This window comes from Canis lupus, chromosome 13 (assembly GCF_003254725.2).
Source record: "Canis lupus dingo isolate Sandy chromosome 13, ASM325472v2, whole genome shotgun sequence".
NCBI lineage: Eukaryota > Metazoa > Chordata > Mammalia > Carnivora > Canidae > Canis > Canis lupus.
The window spans coordinates 281142-298409 of NC_064255.1; the positions used below are offsets into that span (position 1 = coordinate 281142).

The 17268-nt window shown below is 45.2% G+C and overlaps 1 protein-coding gene across 7 annotated transcripts in view; it reads left to right on the plus strand.

The window, feature by feature from the left end:
- The first annotated feature begins 3817 nt into the window (after positions 1–3817).
- MATN2 (matrilin 2) overlaps positions 3818–17268 on the plus strand; it is a 146264-nt gene continuing 132813 nt past the window's right edge. For 3 of the 7 annotated variants that reach the window (XM_035717414.2, XM_049093275.1, XM_049093276.1), the window contains exons 1-2: positions 3834–4021; positions 14689–14858. In XM_035717414.2, coding sequence (XP_035573307.1) covers positions 14714–14858 — 145 coding nt within the window. In that variant the 5' untranslated portion in view covers positions 3834–4021; positions 14689–14713. Of the gene's footprint in view, positions 4022–14688; positions 14859–17268 lie in introns of all 7 variants that reach the window. The other 4 variants (XM_025450144.3, XM_035717338.2, XM_049093278.1 and 1 more) reach the window with 3 other exon arrangements.

Sequence of the window (17268 nt, forward strand, 5' to 3'; positions counted from 1 at the left end):
GGTGAAGCAGTGCTAGTCAGAGCTCTCTCATTAGGCCTGACCAGGGATGCCAGGCTGTCTTAGACATTTTACTCTAACTAGAATACATTTTCACCTGTTTAAAACTTTGGTTATTGCATCCTCTTCTCAATCTCTTTTTGTTCACATATAGTATACGGGTAGCCAGTAATGTTTTGGCACTTTCTGTACTTGGTAATTGCTTTGTCAATTCTCATTTTAAATGAGTCAAGACATTTCCATTGCTCCTTTTCAAAGACTGCTCTCCCAACGAAATTGTTCACTTTATTCACTATGTCTTATTTTTCTCCATCTTATGATTTATTGTGACTCTCCGCAGTGCATTGCCTTATTCTTTCCACTGGACCATCTGTAGCGTTTCCCCTTTTGTTGAACCCCGGTAATAACCACATCCCAGCTATTTTCTTCAGCAAGAGAGAACATGTAAAAGTCCTGACTTCAGATATTTTGTTATTCTTGAGTTGCCATTGTTGAGCTCTGCCAGCATCCTGGAGAATTTTTAGGACAGATACACATGGTATTGCCCAAGTATTGCAATATGCAGTCTGATTTCACACCAGGCAACCAATGTAGACATCAATTTATTAACAGCATTGAGTGAAGGTAGTCAATTGAGTGTCACAGGGATGAGGCTATTGGCTTCTAACAGCAGACCTCTTTGTGCCAATTCCTAGATTTAAGAATGAAAGAAGCAGTGGAGTGACTGACACTTCCATGCATAGCAGGTCCATCTTCCACTCAAAAGGGGAAATTAGTCTCCAGGAAGAGAGGCCATGTTTTAGCCTTGATGATATCCAAGAGAACAAGTCAGATTTCCACTTGCTCTTGCCTATATGTTAAAACTCCCCAGCCCGTGCTATTATCTCATCTCATTTTTAATAGGTAGCCTCATCAACTTGATTTTGCAAACATTATAAGGCTCTAAATTCCAGGTTCAGTTCCCTTCTATGGGATGGCATAGGGCAATATCTGAAAACAAGAAAATATTTGCTCCTGGTCCCTGGCCTCAGGAGCAAAAGATCACATAAAAACATTTGAGTCCTCTTTGAAGTGTATATTGTTTTCCTAAATAAAATTTTGACTTGCTATAGTTTTTTTTCCTGATCACTTTCATCTTGTCTTTCCAAGGTGGAATGTTTTTGTTTTTGTTTTTTTTTTTTTTAGAAATCATTTCACTGGTACTGGACAACAGTACCATCAGCCAGCTTGTCCTCAAGGAGGATCTCCTGGACATGGAACCAGTTGTCTATGTTGATGGGGCATCCAGGAGGAAGCATTGTCCTGGGCTGGAGTACAAACCCAACCACAGCCTTGCAATGCTCCCATCTGAACCTCCAGTCCCAACCAGTTGGCAGCTGGTCCAAAGGAGAAATGTCTCCTTTCCTATGTAAGACATCCTGCCCTTCTCCTTGATGAGAGAATGGGGAGTGCCAACAGTTTACATGGGACTCAAGCATCATCAATCACCTTGAGAAACAGTGCAAGGGAGGTAAACCTGCAATTTTACATTTCTCCTCACCCATTCAGTACAAGGTTTATTTTGGGTTATAGGTCTGTGAACCAACCTGTCTGCACTTTGGTTTCTGGTCCCCTTTCATTTAATAGTCTCAGTCTGTTTCAATCAAACCATAACAAAACAGAAAGTTTTAATGTCTATAAGGAACAGATGAATTCATATGTTAAAAGTCTCTATGAGGTTAATCACAAATGTGAGTCCTGGGTCAAATGATATCCCCCACCCCAGTCCTAACTCCACAATAGACCACATGTGGAAATACAGAACTGAGATTTGAACCCTGTATAGCTATAAGGTGTAATGAATTTAAACATTTTTTAATTTTAAATTTTTAATTAAATTTTTAAATTTAACAAATTTTTAATTTATCCATTTCAACTAACTCTTGAACTTTCAGATACTATATGCCCTCATTCTTGTCTACTTATACAATTGCCTGCATGAGAACTGAAAATCTTAAACCCATACTTCTGAATAAGATTCTCTGCACACTATGCTGGTAGCAAGGCCTCTGGCAGAAAGGGCAAATCTGGGCTTTCCCCAAGAGCCTCTGTTATCAAATTGCATTCACCTAGAAGGTAACAGGGAAGTTAAGGAATTATTTTTTCTGATTTGATATTTCAAGACATTGAGCTCGCTTTTGCTTCATTTTTTTCTGGCAGATCTGAACTGAAGATCATTCCACAAGGTAGAACAACTCATTAACCTATTTGACTTGGCCCCAGGAGTGCTATGTACAGAGATTCATATTCTGAAGAATTCTGATAGAATTCCCTGGAGAAAAACACCCATTTTAGTTGGCATATACTGGAGTCCCTGGAACCAGTTACTCAGTTACAATTCCTTCAAATTTGGAAGGATTTTGGAATTGCTATTGTTTTCTCAGTAAATTACTGGATCATACTGGTGTCTTGGAATAAGGCAACACATTTTAAATGCAAGTTTCCATAAACTGCAACTCAACCTTCCCAGCTCCTAGGGGATTTTCACTGGCCCAGACTCAGGAAGAATTTTCTTCTGTGGGATCCAAGACTTCAGAGACCAAACATTTCCTGAAGACTTTCTTTGCTTTCTGACCTCTACCTACCTCCTCCCAAAGACACACAAAGAAACTATTTCTGATTGGCTGGGTAGCCAAGAGTGCCTGGTGGGCCTAAGGTGCAGATTAGGGAGACAAGGGAACATGAATCCAAGATTTTTTTCTCTGCATATGGCGCCATGGAGTTGCCTGATGGCTGAGTGTGTTAACCCCTTGCTTTATGGCTGGAATTTTTAAATCCCACTCCTGGAGCTTTTCTGAGGAATTGATTTTGTACATGGTGTTCATTTATATTCCAGAAAGCACCTCGATCATAAAATAGGAGTGATGGTTAGGCAAGGCAGTAAAAGGAGTTAAGGCAGCCAAGAGCACTTAAATTATCAGACCCTGGCACCTCCAAAGGTTTTGAAACTCATTAGTTTTGCTGCCTTTCTCCTGTAGCTTGTTAAAACCTGAGCTGGGTGGGTTGAGTTAGTGGTTTGGAGATAGAATTTTGGAGCCATTATTAGGAGATGTGCTGGCCTGGTGTACATTGCCCACTCACCCATGCTGGTCAGGAGCGGCATGCAGTGTGTGGAGTGGCTTGCCAGCCCCTTTCCCTGCCGCTGACCAATCCTGTCATCTGCATCCCTCCTATGTTCTGCAGGGACCCCTAAGGTCATGTTCTCCCACCTTATAAAGTTGCAAATATCTTCAAAAGTCCTGTCAGAGGTCGACTTTCACCCCCAGAGGCCCGGCCTGGTCCCTGGCCAGTGGATGCTCTGTTAATACGAACCGGCACTGGTGGGGTGTTCTGGGCGCTGCCAAGACAGGGCCTGGCACTTGTCACCAATTATCCCATTCTCGCCATTTCTTCTTCATCACCATCGTGGATGGATGCCTCCTGCAGATCATGACCTCAAGTTCAGGTCAGAGTACCCCTGCCAGGCCTCCCTGCCCTCCGGAGGTGCCCCCCCCCGCCAAGTCCCTCAAAGCCTCTGTTGTTCCGAGCCTCCGTCCGGACCCCCAGAGTCCGAATCCCGCCTGGGCTTGCGGAGGGGCCGAGAGGAGCGGGGTGGCAGCAGACGGGGCGCCCGGCCGGGGTGGGGCTGCGCTCGCGGCCGCCCCCTCTCCGCGCCGCCCGGTCCCCGAGGACGACAGCCCTCCTCCAGCCCGCCCGCTCCCCACCCTCGCCTCGCCTCGCCTCGCCTCGCCTCGCCGCGGCGCCCGCCTCCCGCCTCCCGCCCGCCGCCGCCGCCCGCCGCCCTCCCGCCCTGGCCCCGGGCCGCGCAGGCAGCCGAGCGAGGGAGCGCTCTGGGATGGGACTTGGAGGAAGCGGCGAGGGAGGAGACGGCGGCCGCGGCTCGGGTTCTTCCAGCGCTCGCGCGAGCAGCGCCGGGGCAGGACCGCGTCTCTCGGGAGGCCGACGACCGAGCCCCGGGGCGCCGCGCCCGCGCGGGCGGCTGCAGGTGAGCGGGGCGCGCTTCCGCCGGGCTCCGCGTGGCCCCGCCGCCCCGAGGCGCTGCCCCCGGGGCCCACCGAGGGGCCCGCGGAGCTGGGGCGGCCCGGCGCACGCACACCCTCCCCCGCCGCCGCGGCCCGGCGCGCCGCCTGCACCAGGCCCCCGAGCGGCCCCGACGCGCGCCTGGAGCTGCGGCCCCGGCTGGGCGCGCGCGGGCCGACGGCGGACTAACGGGGTCCCCCCCCCCCCCCCGGCGGCCCAGCGGGCGCGCTCCCGGCTCGGCTCCCGGCGCGGCCGGCGTCCTGCAGGGCCCGGCGGGGGCGCTGTGTCCCGCCGCGGGGACTCCGGGCCCGGCTCCCGCGGCCCCGGGGAGACAGACTCGTGGGGCGGCCGTGAGGCGTGAGTCGGCTTCGCCCCCCGGCCGGCCGCGGCATCTGTGTTGGGCCTCGGTCCCCTGCGGTGTCTCTCCTTTGTGGAGGAGGGACAGAAAGGGGAGGGCGTTGTGTGCGAGTCGCTGGAAACCGCCAGGACGGTTTGCGGAGGGGACAGAGGCTTGCGGACTCCGTGTGGTTCATGGCTCCAGGATGGGACCGTGGGAAGGTAGATCCTCGGACAGACAGCCACTCTGAGCTAACCCGACTGACTGGGTTTCAAATTGTCATAAATCAGGGAGCCAGGCTGCAGCTGCACCCAGTGCACTGAATGGGCCTTCCAGGAGAAGGGAGGTCGTGGGGGCTGGTGGTCAAGGGCACAGAGTCTGGAATTAGCCTGCCGAGGTTCAAACGCTAGCTGTGAAGCTCACAGGTTGGTAACCTTGGAGTTACTTAACTACTCTATGCCTCAGTTGTCTAATGCGGTTGGTAATACCTGCAGGGCTGTGAGAATTAAAGTCCTTCGAACAGTTCCAGGCACATCCTAACGCTAGGTAGTGAGTTTCATGACCCCTCTTTCCAGGGAAAGCAAGGAGTTCCTGTGAGCACTCACCACCTCCCCAACTCAGGAAGATAGCCTCATCACAGATACATGAAAATGACAGATAATCATATGTGTTTAACTGGGGTTTTCCATTCTGGACTCCACTCCTGCATAGCTCTCCTTGCCTGCTTTCTCAGGGACACTGTCATAAGATCATATCAAGATACCAAAATGGATTTATGGCCTGGAAAGTTTCCTCTTAGACAGTGAAGTTTGGTGCCTTAGAATCCCCTTGGGAAAGCAGAGATCTGTGGCTCTTTACTACCTGTTCATACTTTTATTCCTGCCAGTAGAATTCAGCCTCAGGCCTCCCAGCTGCCAGGACTCTTTTGTAAACCAGAGCTCCAGGGTACCTTGCTCCTAGCATCCAGACACAAGCAAACTGGAGCCACTGTGGCCTGAGCTCACTCACTGGAGATGCCATAGCAGAGTCCCCCTCTGAGATACCTTCATATGGTTGTCAGGCCCTAAGCTCTTATCAGCGAACACTATGTATCTCTGTTCAGCAAGAGGTGGTTGTAATGTGGCTTGAGTAATGTGGCTCAAAATTTAAAGAAAGGTGGGCAGCCCCAGTGGCTCAGTGGTTTAGCGCCACCTTCCGCCCAGGGTGTGATCCTGGAGACCTGGGATCGAGTCCCACATCGGGCTCCCTGCATGGAGCCTGCTTCTCCCTCTGCCTATGTCTGTGCCTCCCTCTCTCTCTCTCTGTGTGTGTGTGTGTGTCTCTCATGAATAAATAAATAAAATCTTTAAAAATAATTTAAAGAAAAGGAAATAGATGATTGCTTCTTGAAAGATAGAAAAGCAATAAGAGGGTCTTTGGAGGCTCTAGAAGGAAATCCCACAATTTTCCTCGAAACAGGTGTGACTGGTGCCTAAAAGAAGGCAAGGAGTAAGGCAGGGGTGTGGCTGGAGAAAGTGGTAGAGACAGGCTCAGGTCTCAGGAAAAGCAGGCCAAAGGGTGTGATGGGTGTAAACGCTGGCAAGCACACGGTGTTGGGTGTGAAACTGGGAAGGCAGTGACAGCGGACGTGCTAAGACTGAGGGGTGGGTGGTTGAGTTTAAGGCCAGTCAAGTGGGTAAGAGAGTCTCTAAGTGCTTTCCTCAGGACTCACTGCTCTCTGGTCTGCAGCACCCATGTCCCTGGGACTCCCCATCTTTAGGGATGCTCAGGAGGGCTGCCCTCTTTAATGTGCATATGAGAATAGCTCAGGAGGGTCATGGGGAGATGGAGGCTGAAGTGCCATGGAAAGTGGAGCATGTCGTCACTGTTGCTAGTAAACAGCGCCAGAGGCACTTCCAAGGGACCAGTTGCCACTTGGAGCTCCAGACTGTGAGGTCATCTTTGAACCCTGCCATGTGGCTTGGCAGACAGCCATTGCTGCCTTACCTGACAGGATCCTGGAGGGGACTCAGAGAGGAAGGCAGGGCTGGGCTTGATTCCAGAGGCTTGAGCTGTTGTCACGAATTGGTGGTAATGACGATGTCAGTGATGAGAGGCAGTGGAGGTACAACCCAGAACACACTGAGCTGGGCACCTGAGGGACCTGGGTTCCAGTCTTGGCCCCATGTGTCTGCTGGTATATGTGTGTGTTTGTATGTGTGTCGGGGAGGGGATGGCTGGGGGGAATTGTTGAGGTTAGCATTGTAGCGTAAGGCCAGGTTATGGGACTTCGGATGCCACAAAGCACGGATACAGCAGGATTATTTCTCATGAACGTGTAATCAGCATTCTGATGAATCAATAGAACATTTTCAGGACCCCAAACTCCCTTCATGCCTCTTTCTATGCACTGACACCTAAGTGTAACCACTATCCTGATTCCTATGATAGTAGATTAGTTTTATCTATTTTGAATTTTATTTTGTTCAATAATATGTTTGTACATGTATGATGTTAATGCATGAAGTGGTAATTCATTCTTTTCTCTTGCTGCATAATATCTCATGTATGACTCCAGCACAGTGTATCATTTGGGTTCTTTCCATCAGTTCATTTTGAGAGGGAGTGACTACCTACCCACATGTCAGTTGTTATCAACTCAATCCAACCAGCAGAGAGTAAAAGACGTTGTGTAAGGTTATGGGGTGGGGCTGGATGAAGGGTTAATGTGTGTGTGTCTGTGTGTATGTGTGTGTGTGTGTGTTTTGGTGGGGTAGGTGGGGCAGTGTAGCATTACAACACAGGGCCAGGTGACAGGGCTTTGAATGCTAAACTAAGGAATCTAGATTTTATCCGATAGGCACGTGAAAGTTGGAAGTCACTGGCAGCTTTTGAGCAGGAGTCTGATTAGCACAATAGTGTGTTGGGAAGATTGAATTCAGCCCTGGTGCTAGATGGATTCAGTAGGAGAGACTTAGAAATAGTCTATTCGTTAGGACGAATGTTCAATTCCACCTTACAAAAAAAAAACCTGAAATAACAGTGGCTTAAAGAAGGAAGTTGATTTCTGTCTTGCATTCTAGAAGCCTGGAGGCAGTGAGTCCAGGGTGAGGGTGGGGTCAGGCACCCACAGTCCTGTGCCTTGCCTTACCATGTAGCACGGCTTCTGTTTCCATCGTGGATCATGGTTCAAAATGACTGCTGGGTATCCAGCCACGATGTCCTCATTCCAGCCAGGAGGAAGGGGAAAAGCAAGGAGGTCGTTCCCATCCCTCCTTTAGGATGCTTTTCAGAAGTTGTACATACCATGTCCACTGCCATCCCCTGGCCAGCATGTAGTCACAAAGGCAAGAAGGGAGAACTGGGAGCCATGGTCTTTATTCCAGCCTGTCACAAGTCTGGTTAAAAAGTGGGGGTAGGGGATCCTTGGGTGGTGCAGCGGTTTGGCGCCTGCCTTTGGCCCAGGGCGTGATCCTGGAAACCCGGGATCGAATCCCACATCAGACTCCCAGTGCATGGAGCCTGCTTATCCCTCTGCCTGTGTCTCTGCCTCTCTCTCTCTCTCTCTCTCTGTGACTATCATAAATAAATAAAAATTGAAAAAAAATTAAAAAAAAAGTGGGGGTAGTACTAAGAAAAGAGAGGAAGGAAGAAATTGGAGGATAACTGCCAGTGGTCTCTCTGATGGGAATAAAGTTCTAGGGCTGTGACCTTGGTATGTATGGAAAGGGAAGAAGACATGAGTGACATCATGGAGAAAAAAATGGCAGGACTTGGTGCTTGAGTGCATGGAAGGGAAAAAAAGATATGGAAGGAATGATCATATATACCAAAATATGAAGGAAAGGTTTTTTTTCCCCAAAAAAATTATTCCTTAGAAAAAGAAGAAATTGCCCTATATTTGAGGCCTTGCAAAGGCTCTCAAAGAACAGGGACTCTAGCAAATATTTTGAACAAACTGCTGTTTGGGGAAGGTACATTAAACATTCTCAAATCACAAAACACAATTAAACAATCTCAAATACACAAAACATTCTCAATCAATGTGCTAGTTTTAGATATGTATAGATACACATCAAAAGAATAAAAATTAACTCAAATTTTCTAATTATTTTTGAGGGCAGAATTTCACAATTCTGCAAGGATTGGATGATGCTGGATACAATCCTTTAAAGAACAACACAATGAATAACTAAGTTGCTGAGATGGTGATTTTGGGCCTCCAGGACATATACTGTCCTCATGTTACATAAGTGGCACCTGCTGACGGGAGATAAAACCTCCAGTGATAGCGTCAGCTATGGGTCTGGAAAGTGCTGTATCTCAGACAACTTAGACCAAGTGAAGAGGTTAGAAGACTCAAAAAGTATCTTTAGTGTTGACAGAATAGTGATGCTTAAAGGGCAAGCATTTGAAAACATTGTTTAATGAAACATTTTTAATGAAAAAAACCATATTTCCACAGTGATATATTGTTTTATAACTTAAACAGTTTTGAATGTGCATTTGTGACTAAGTTGATTAGTTATTATGACTAAATATTTGATATTTCACCTATATCCTTTTAAAATTACATATTTAACTTGGCCAAGAAATTTGAGGGAGAGAATCCTCCCATCATAGGAGATAGCCATCAGGGCCACCTATATTCAGGCAAATAAACTACAGAGAAAGACAAGAGCTAGGACTTGGCAGTTGTTAGCTGCAGAACTGGGGCCAGTTTGATTCAACATTTATTGGTCTTTTATTGGTCAGTAAATGTGTTTATTCAACATTTGTCTGTCTGTTTTCTAAAAACATATTTATAAAATTCAGCCCCCAGCACATGGGTGATACAGTAATGACAAGGTCCCAAGGAACAGCTCACAGACCAGTCAGGGAGACAGATCTGGTAGCAAGAAAAAGAAACCAAGTGCTAGAGCAGACAATGAACCCATTGTTAGCGGTGTATAGAAAAGTCAATCCTAATTGGGAAAATTGGAGAACATTTTAGAGAATGGGTAACACAATGAGCTGAGCCTTGAGGAATGAATGCAATTTTAATTAATGTAGAACTTCTAGGCCAAGGGACCAGTGTGGAGGGAGGCAGGCACCCAGCTATGACAAGAATCTGAGTTCCTCTGGCCTGAGAGATGGTGGGGAGAGGAGCTTGGCTTTGCCACTTAGCTAGCTCTCAGGCCTTGGAGAGTGCCCATCTGTGAATCTCAGTGTCTCATTCATGAAATTGGAAACTTGTTCACCTGACAGATTGATTGTAGGGATCGAATGAGATGATAATATACAAAATGCCCTGGCACATAGCAGGCACTTAAGTATGAATGGCCTACCCTCTTTTTATTCTTGTCCAGAGGCAGTTTACCACCTTGTAGAAAGCTATGTCCAGGCTACTTTAGGATGGCAGGATTGTGCTGGCCATGTGGCCTGCTGTAGGCCAAGAAGCATTCGCAAGCCACATCTCTCCTTTGACAGCTGACTCATTAAAACCCAGAGGGATAAGTTACCTAACTGGGGTCACATGGGGTATTCTAAAAGGGGCAGGCCTCTCCTTTCAAGGCCCACAGCACATCCTGCTGGCTTTGGTGGGATTCCACTCGCTTGACAATCTACTTGGAATGGTGATGCTTAGAAGAACCCAAGGCTGAGAGGGTCAGAGCGATCTCCTCTCTCTCCTTCCCCACCTTCTTGCTAAGGCTAAATGAAAAGACTCATTGTCCCATGGAGAGGAGAAAAAATGTGAAAACAAAAGTCCAAGTTGTTGTATTTTTTAAAAAATATTCTTTCTGTGCCCCTAAATGCTTCATGGAATCTGTTCAGATTGAATTAACTTCTGTTTCCCAGCACAAAAATCTCCCTATGCACATACATGAAAGGAACTGTTTCGCAAGCATCAGTCCACTTCCCAGCTAGAACTGGTTCCTGCTCTTCAAATGCAAGCAGCTCTAAGTGCCCAGCGAGAAACATTATTAATATGGGTTCCATGCACTGACCTTTTTTTCTTGTTTCACTGCCACTGCATTTTTTAAAAAAAAATCTATTTTGCCTGTATTAATATTGTCATATTGGTTTTATGTTGGTCTGTATACAATATTCTTTCCCCCATTCCTTTGGTTTCTTTCAAATAGCTTTTTTGAAGTATAGCTTACATACAATAAAATTAATTATTTTTAGGGGACAATTTGATGAGTTCTGACAAATGCATAGAGTCATGTGACCTCCACCATACTTGTGATATAAACACTTTCATCATCCACCCACCCACCCAGATTTCCCTTGTGTCCCTTTGTAGCTGATCTTTACCCACCCCCAGGCCCTGGAACCACTGATCTGCTTTTTGTCATATACTGTTTCTCTTTACTGAATGTCACATAAATAGAATCATATAGTATATGGTCTTTTTGTATCTGGCTGCTTTCACTCAACATAATTATTTTAAGATTCAACCTTTAATTGCTGAGTAGTAATCCATTGTGTGGATGCACTACAGTTTATTTTTCATTCATCAGTGTGTGGACATTTGAGTTGTATCCTGTTTTTAGCTTTTATAAATAAATAAATAAAGCTTCTATGAGCATCTGAGTATGAGTCTTTGTGTGAATGTGTTTTCCTATCTTTGGGGTAAATTCTAAGGATTGGGGTTGCTGGTGGCAAGATGAAATCTCTCAATCTCTCTAGGACTGATGCAGAACTTTCAGTGCTCAAACATGGACAGTTCTGGGAAACCAGGACAGCTGGTCACCTGTGCTGCATCATTTAGCAAACGTATATTGAATTCATGAGAAACTGGCGATTTGTTTTTCAGAGTGGCTGCACCATTTTGTATTCTTACCAGCAATGTATTAGGGTTTTCATTTCTCCACATATTCCCAATATCTGGTTATATCTGTCTTTTTAATTTTAGTTTTTCTAGTGGATTTGTCATGGAACCTCACTGTGGTTTTACTTTGCATTTTTCTAATGACTAAGAATGTTGAACATGTCTTCATATTTCTATTTGTCATCCAAATATCTTCTTTGCTGATGTGACTGTTCAGATATTTCACATATTTTCAGATGGGCTATTTGCCTTCTTCTTATTGAGTTTTTAAGAGTTCATATAGTCAGATATAAATAACAGATTAGATAGGTTGTACAAATCTTTTCTACCAGCTTGTGACTTGCCATGCCATTGCATTTTGAAGAAAGAGTTTTCAATATTTTCAGATACTAACATGTATTTTTAAGTTATATATTTGCATGTCATTATTCTATTATACTGGTCAATTTAATGTGCGTTAAATGGCTTAATATGACAAAATGAACAATGTGTACTTTACATTACTTGGTTTGATTGCATATTGATAAGAATACAGCAAGTAGCTTACTGAGCCCTTAGTATGTGCCATTCAGTGTTCTCTGTGCTTTATATATATGGACTCATTTAATCCGTACAAAACCAGGCCTATTTCTTATTCCCACTTTAAAGATGAGGAGACTGAGGCACTGACAGGATAGGAGTAACCTGCTCAGTGTTAAGACACCTAGAAATGCTTGGTTCTGTGTTTTCTTTTTCTTTAAGTAAGCTCTATGCGCAACATGGGACTTGAACTCACCACCTTGAGATCAGGAGTCTCATGCTCTACTGACCAAGCCAGCCATGTGCCCCATGTTCTGTTTATTTTTCACGCCCTACCCTTCACCTATCCTTAGTGCCTTTTGGTTAGTGATGGTGACCTGAAAACACAAGCAGTTCTTGAAATCAGCAGTAAACTCAACCACATGAAATGGTATTGTTTATTTTGAAAATGGTAATCACCCATCACGTCATGTCTCAAATGTTTGGATATAAATGCAAATATGTCAGGTTGGCAGTAGGCCTAGAGCACATGTTGTATAGTTTTGAAATAAAGGGGGACTTGGTATTTTCTCAGTTTGGACGAAGAAGGGGAAAGCAGTAAAATAATAAATCACATATAAATGACATAACACACTTACAATGTCATATAAAATGTGATACATACCCAGGAAGCTTGAAAGCAAATAGTAGATTTAAAACCAGAGAGAGAGGCAAAATCTTCTAAGTGTTCTTCCTTTTCTCAGAAGGAATCTCGGTTACAGCTATAAAAAGGGGCCAATCTAATTAGTGAAGAGTTTAATTCATTTAAAAAGTTGGGGGCAGTAGTTATCAGTAATGAGCCAGCGTGCTTTGGAGCTTCACCTCTTTATCAGCTGCACGACCTGAGGTAAATTATCTACCTTCTCTGAGTTACTGTTCAAATTAAATGACTTAATACATTTAAAGCATTTGGCCCAGTGCCTGGCACATAGTACGTGCTGAATAAATATTTGCTAGTTTTAATATAATTTTAATGCACAGGGAAAAGTGAGTTAGTTCTATACAGCAAGTGTGAGAAACTGTGGACTTTGAAGGTTGACAGCCTGGGTTTATCTCCAGGTCAATTCCTGAGAGCAATTTGTTGAAAGAACAAATCACTAATTACTGAGTTTGTCTTTTTTTTTTTTTTTTTTTTTTTAAGTTTTAGGAGATAATCCTTGCCCTAGCCCCGTCCTGTTCCTGCCTCTGAGAGCAGAACAGCTATACTCTTTCACGAATTGTTTTCTAGGGATTTGGCTTGCAGCTGACTGCTGACTGGGCTTTCTGTTAGTCAATGAATTGGTAAATTGACCTGCTTTCCCTGGGTTTGAATCCCTGCTTTGCTACTTACTGTAGCTGTGTGACCTTGATCATGTTACTGAGCTTCTCTGAGCCTCTGTGTCCTCATCTCTAAAATGCAGAAGTAATAATTTTGATTTCTACGAGATAGATATGAAGATTAAATGAAGTCAGTTGGGTGAAATTGCCAAGCATGAAACAAGGACTTAGTAAAGATTTGACATGCAAATGATGTTACTTAAATGTTGTTCCTCTTTAAATCTTTCCCCCTCCCTACCTAATTTATATAAATTAATAAATTGCAATGACACTCATTATATTCATAGAAAATGAGAGAATAAATTTAAACCTAGTCTCAGGACATTACCTTCTCCATGAAGTTTAGCCAGGCAAGACAGTCTTTTTTTTTTTTTTTTTTAGGATTTATTTATTTACTTGAGTGAGAGAAAGAGAAAGAGAAATAGTGAGGGGGGTAATAGGAAGGGACACAGAGAGAGAGAGAGAATCTCAAGCCAGTTCCATGCCAGGCAAGGAGCCTGACACAGGGCTTGATCTCATGATCCTGAGATCAAGTGTCAGATATTTAAACACCTGAGCTCCCCAGGTGCCCCCAAGCAAAATAATCTTGCTATCACTCACCATGTGGCCAAGTACCTTTGTCATCCCATGTGGAGCATGGAGATTGGCCATCCTGGGGAAACCTGGTTCTGATCATGTCGCTTCCCTGCTTAGAGTCCTAGTGAGCCTTTATGCCAGCCAGCCTCCAGCACCAATACAGAAAAGGGGTAAAGGTGATGCTGTTCTGGTAGACTGAGTGCTTCTCTGGTTGAAAATCCCCTTGCTCCTGCAGATCCCTGGAACTCAATTCAGAGTTAGAATCCTTATGCATCTAAGAGTCTCCTGCTCAACACCGGGTTTGATCCTATTCTTCTCTGGTCCCCTAGCTCCTTTGCTCATTTGCTTGTGCCCACTTCCCCATGTGTGCCAGGCACTATTCTGAGTGTGTATAAATTCACTCAATTAACTAATATTATCCCATAGTCCCACATGGCTCAGGAGGTTAAGTAGCTTGGCCAAGGTCATACACAGTGAATGTCCGTCAGGATTCAAAGCCAGGAAGATTGGTGCCAGAGTCCAAGCACTTAACTACTGCCCCATGCTGCCTCTTAATAGATGTGTGTGGGAGGCAGGGAGGCTGGGAGGCTTGCTATGTGATGCTACCTTATATCAGTCATACATTGATCCCTTGGAATTTATATATAGTAATTTGTACCATACACTATTATTAGGCTGAAAGAATATGTTACTTGGAATCTTCAGATATAGTTTTTCCTTTTCCAAATCCAAGATATGATTATAATAATTGATAATAAATAATTGAGGAAAAATTTTAGGACAGATTTTTTTCCCCCTGTCAAGTTTTCCATTCAGTCTTACAGAAATGAAAGTGATGAAAAATTTTTAATATGCATACCCTGCGTAGAGTATCCAAGAACCTACCATTGGAAGTTACTTGACTTCTTAAGGATGAAACACATAAATGTCATTTTTATGGACAAGTGGCATTTCGATACTGAAAAAGATACCTGGCACAGCGGGTCTGTAGCCCCTAGAGTTCAAATAGACCTGGAAATCTCACCCTGCTTCTTTCTCCTATTTGTCACAGCTTTACCTTCTTCCTCTTCCTGAAGATGGAAAAGATGCTGGTGGGCTGCTTTCTGTTGGTCCTCGGACAGATCCTCCTTGTCCTCCCTGCTGAGGCCAAAGAGCGGACTCCCTGGAGGTCCATCTCCAGAGGGAGACATGCTTGGACCCATCCCCAGACGGCCCTCCTGGGTGAGTGACAGGGGCTCTACCTATGCAGCAAGCAGGAGGAGGTGGTTAAGTGTGGACCTCCAGACCCGGGGACGGATACATGTCAGTCGGGAAGCCTTTCTATCCCCGGGTCTCCGGGTGGGTGGGTGTGGGCAGGGGGGGTGGGGGGGTGCTGGGAGGGAATGGGTCTCGTCAGCCAGGAGTGCATGCAGTTTTCTTTCTTTCTTTCTTTCTTTCTTTCTTTCTTTCTTTCTTTCTTTCTTTCTTTCTTTCTCTTTCTTCCTTCCTTCCTTCCTTCCTTCCTTCCTTCCTTCCTTCCTTCCTTCCTTCCTTCCTTCTTTCTTTCTTTCTTTCTTTCTTTCTTTCTTTCTTTCTTTCTTTCTTTCTTTCTTTTCTTTCTTCTTTCTTTCTTTTTTTTTTTGCATGCAGTTTTCAAAATGAAACTGAAACCTTTCTGTTTCAAAGCCTTCCATTTAATCTGAGGCTCATGGCTTTTCTCCAATATGCAAGGAAAAGATCTAAAAAGGGCCTGGTTGTACTTGTCTGGACAAGGGTGTTATGAGAGTTTTTTTTTTTTATTGGATTTGTCCAACTAATCTGTGTTAATAATGCTTCCCTGTTTGACAGCAGGGGGAAAAGAGCAGGAGGTTTGTAGGAGGTGGGAGCAGCTGCAGAAAAGAGGTGGGGACACTGTCAAGATATCAGGAAGAGATAATATTGAGGTTCTGTTATGAACATGTTTTCTTCAGGTGAATTTTTCTCTTTCTCCAAGAAAAAGGAAAGATCATGAGAACATGCAGACTATGGATAAATGAAGCTGGTTGTAAAAACAGGCTCTGGTAAGCCCAGGATGTGGAGGGAATAAGAATATTGGCCAGTGGAAAGAGAATGAGTTTTGGCAAGACCTGGGTTCAAGTCCTGGCTCTGACAGCTTACCAGATGTGTATACTTAGGCAGTGTTGTCCCTCTGAAGTTCAGTTCCCCACCCATAAAATGGGAATGCTAATGCTGACCTGGGAATATTTTTGTAAGGAGAAAATAAATAATAAATGTAAATTGAAGGTATGCAATGAATGATAGCATTACTATCATGGTCACTCTTTGAAGTTCTCTGAAACTATGTTTTATAGCCTGTCAGCCGGCTGACAGAATCTGGCTGCCTACAAAGGTCATTGAGCAAACTGCCCAATTGCCCGGCAGCCTCAGCATTCAAAATCATAATCAGAGACCAGGGGAACCCAACACACTCTTTTGAGAGGTTAGCATCTTTACTGATGTTAACTAAATGATGGCCCCATGATCCTGGACCTGCCATATCTTCAGTCTTCGGAGACTCTCTGTTTCCATAGTGACATAAACATAGGACTTTTGCAAGTGTGGCAAGGATTGGGGGATGTTTATTACACTGATGGAAGAACTTCTCAAAAACAAATTTCAAGAGATTCCTGGGTGGATCCCCTGGTTAAGTAAGTGTCTGCCTTTGGCTTGGGTCATGATCCCGGGTTCCTGGGCTCAAGCCCCACATTGGGCCCCCTGCTCAGCAGGGGAGTCTGCTTCCTCCTCACCTTCTGCCTCTTAAAATCTTAAAAACCCCCACAAATTTCAAGGTGATAAACATGTATATACATGTATGTATGTATGTATGTGCGCACAGATGCTCGTGGAGAGAGAGACAGACTGAGCATGCCTGATCCTACTGCACCAGCAGCAGTTGCACAGCTAGGTTTCTGATGGGGCTTTCAGAATGAGCCACCACACACTTAGCTGGAAAAGCATAGTCCTCTTGGCCCTAAATACCTCCCCTCACACACTGGGTCTTCCCTAGCTGGCAACATTCGCTGCCCTCTCCTTGGCCCCAAGCTCAGGCTCTGAAGTAGAAACTCTTTGTCTTCTGAAATCAGAGAAGCCAAAGGCATCAACCCACCTCCAGTATTACACCACCTTCCCCCCTCACACCTCTCCCATCCCATTCCTCATTTTGCCAGAGAATGTACCAGGGCCTAGGGGGAGAATGGGACATTGCACATCTCCCTGCCCCCGAGAGTGCCAGGGGCCGCTCCCGGACGTGCTGGAGGCTGCTGGACTCGTGAACGTGCTTGAATGAGAATCATGAAGCCAGAAGGCAAACACAACTTTGGCCTGGATTCTCAAGTGTCACCTGCTTGTGGTCTTCCTCTGACAGGGAACAAAGCTGCAGAAGCCACATTCACTGTAGTCCTTGCCCTGTTCTGTGACTTTCTCTTTATTCTTAGAATATGATGTCTTCCGTGTTGAGTGTTCCCTTTTCTTGGCTTCTTGGTTTTGATGTTCTTTTTTTTTTTTTATTTTTATGATAGTCACACAGAGAGAGAGAGAGAGAGAGGCAGAGACATAGGCAGAGGGAGAAGCAGGCTCCATGCACCAGGAGCCCGACGTGGGATTGGATCCCGGG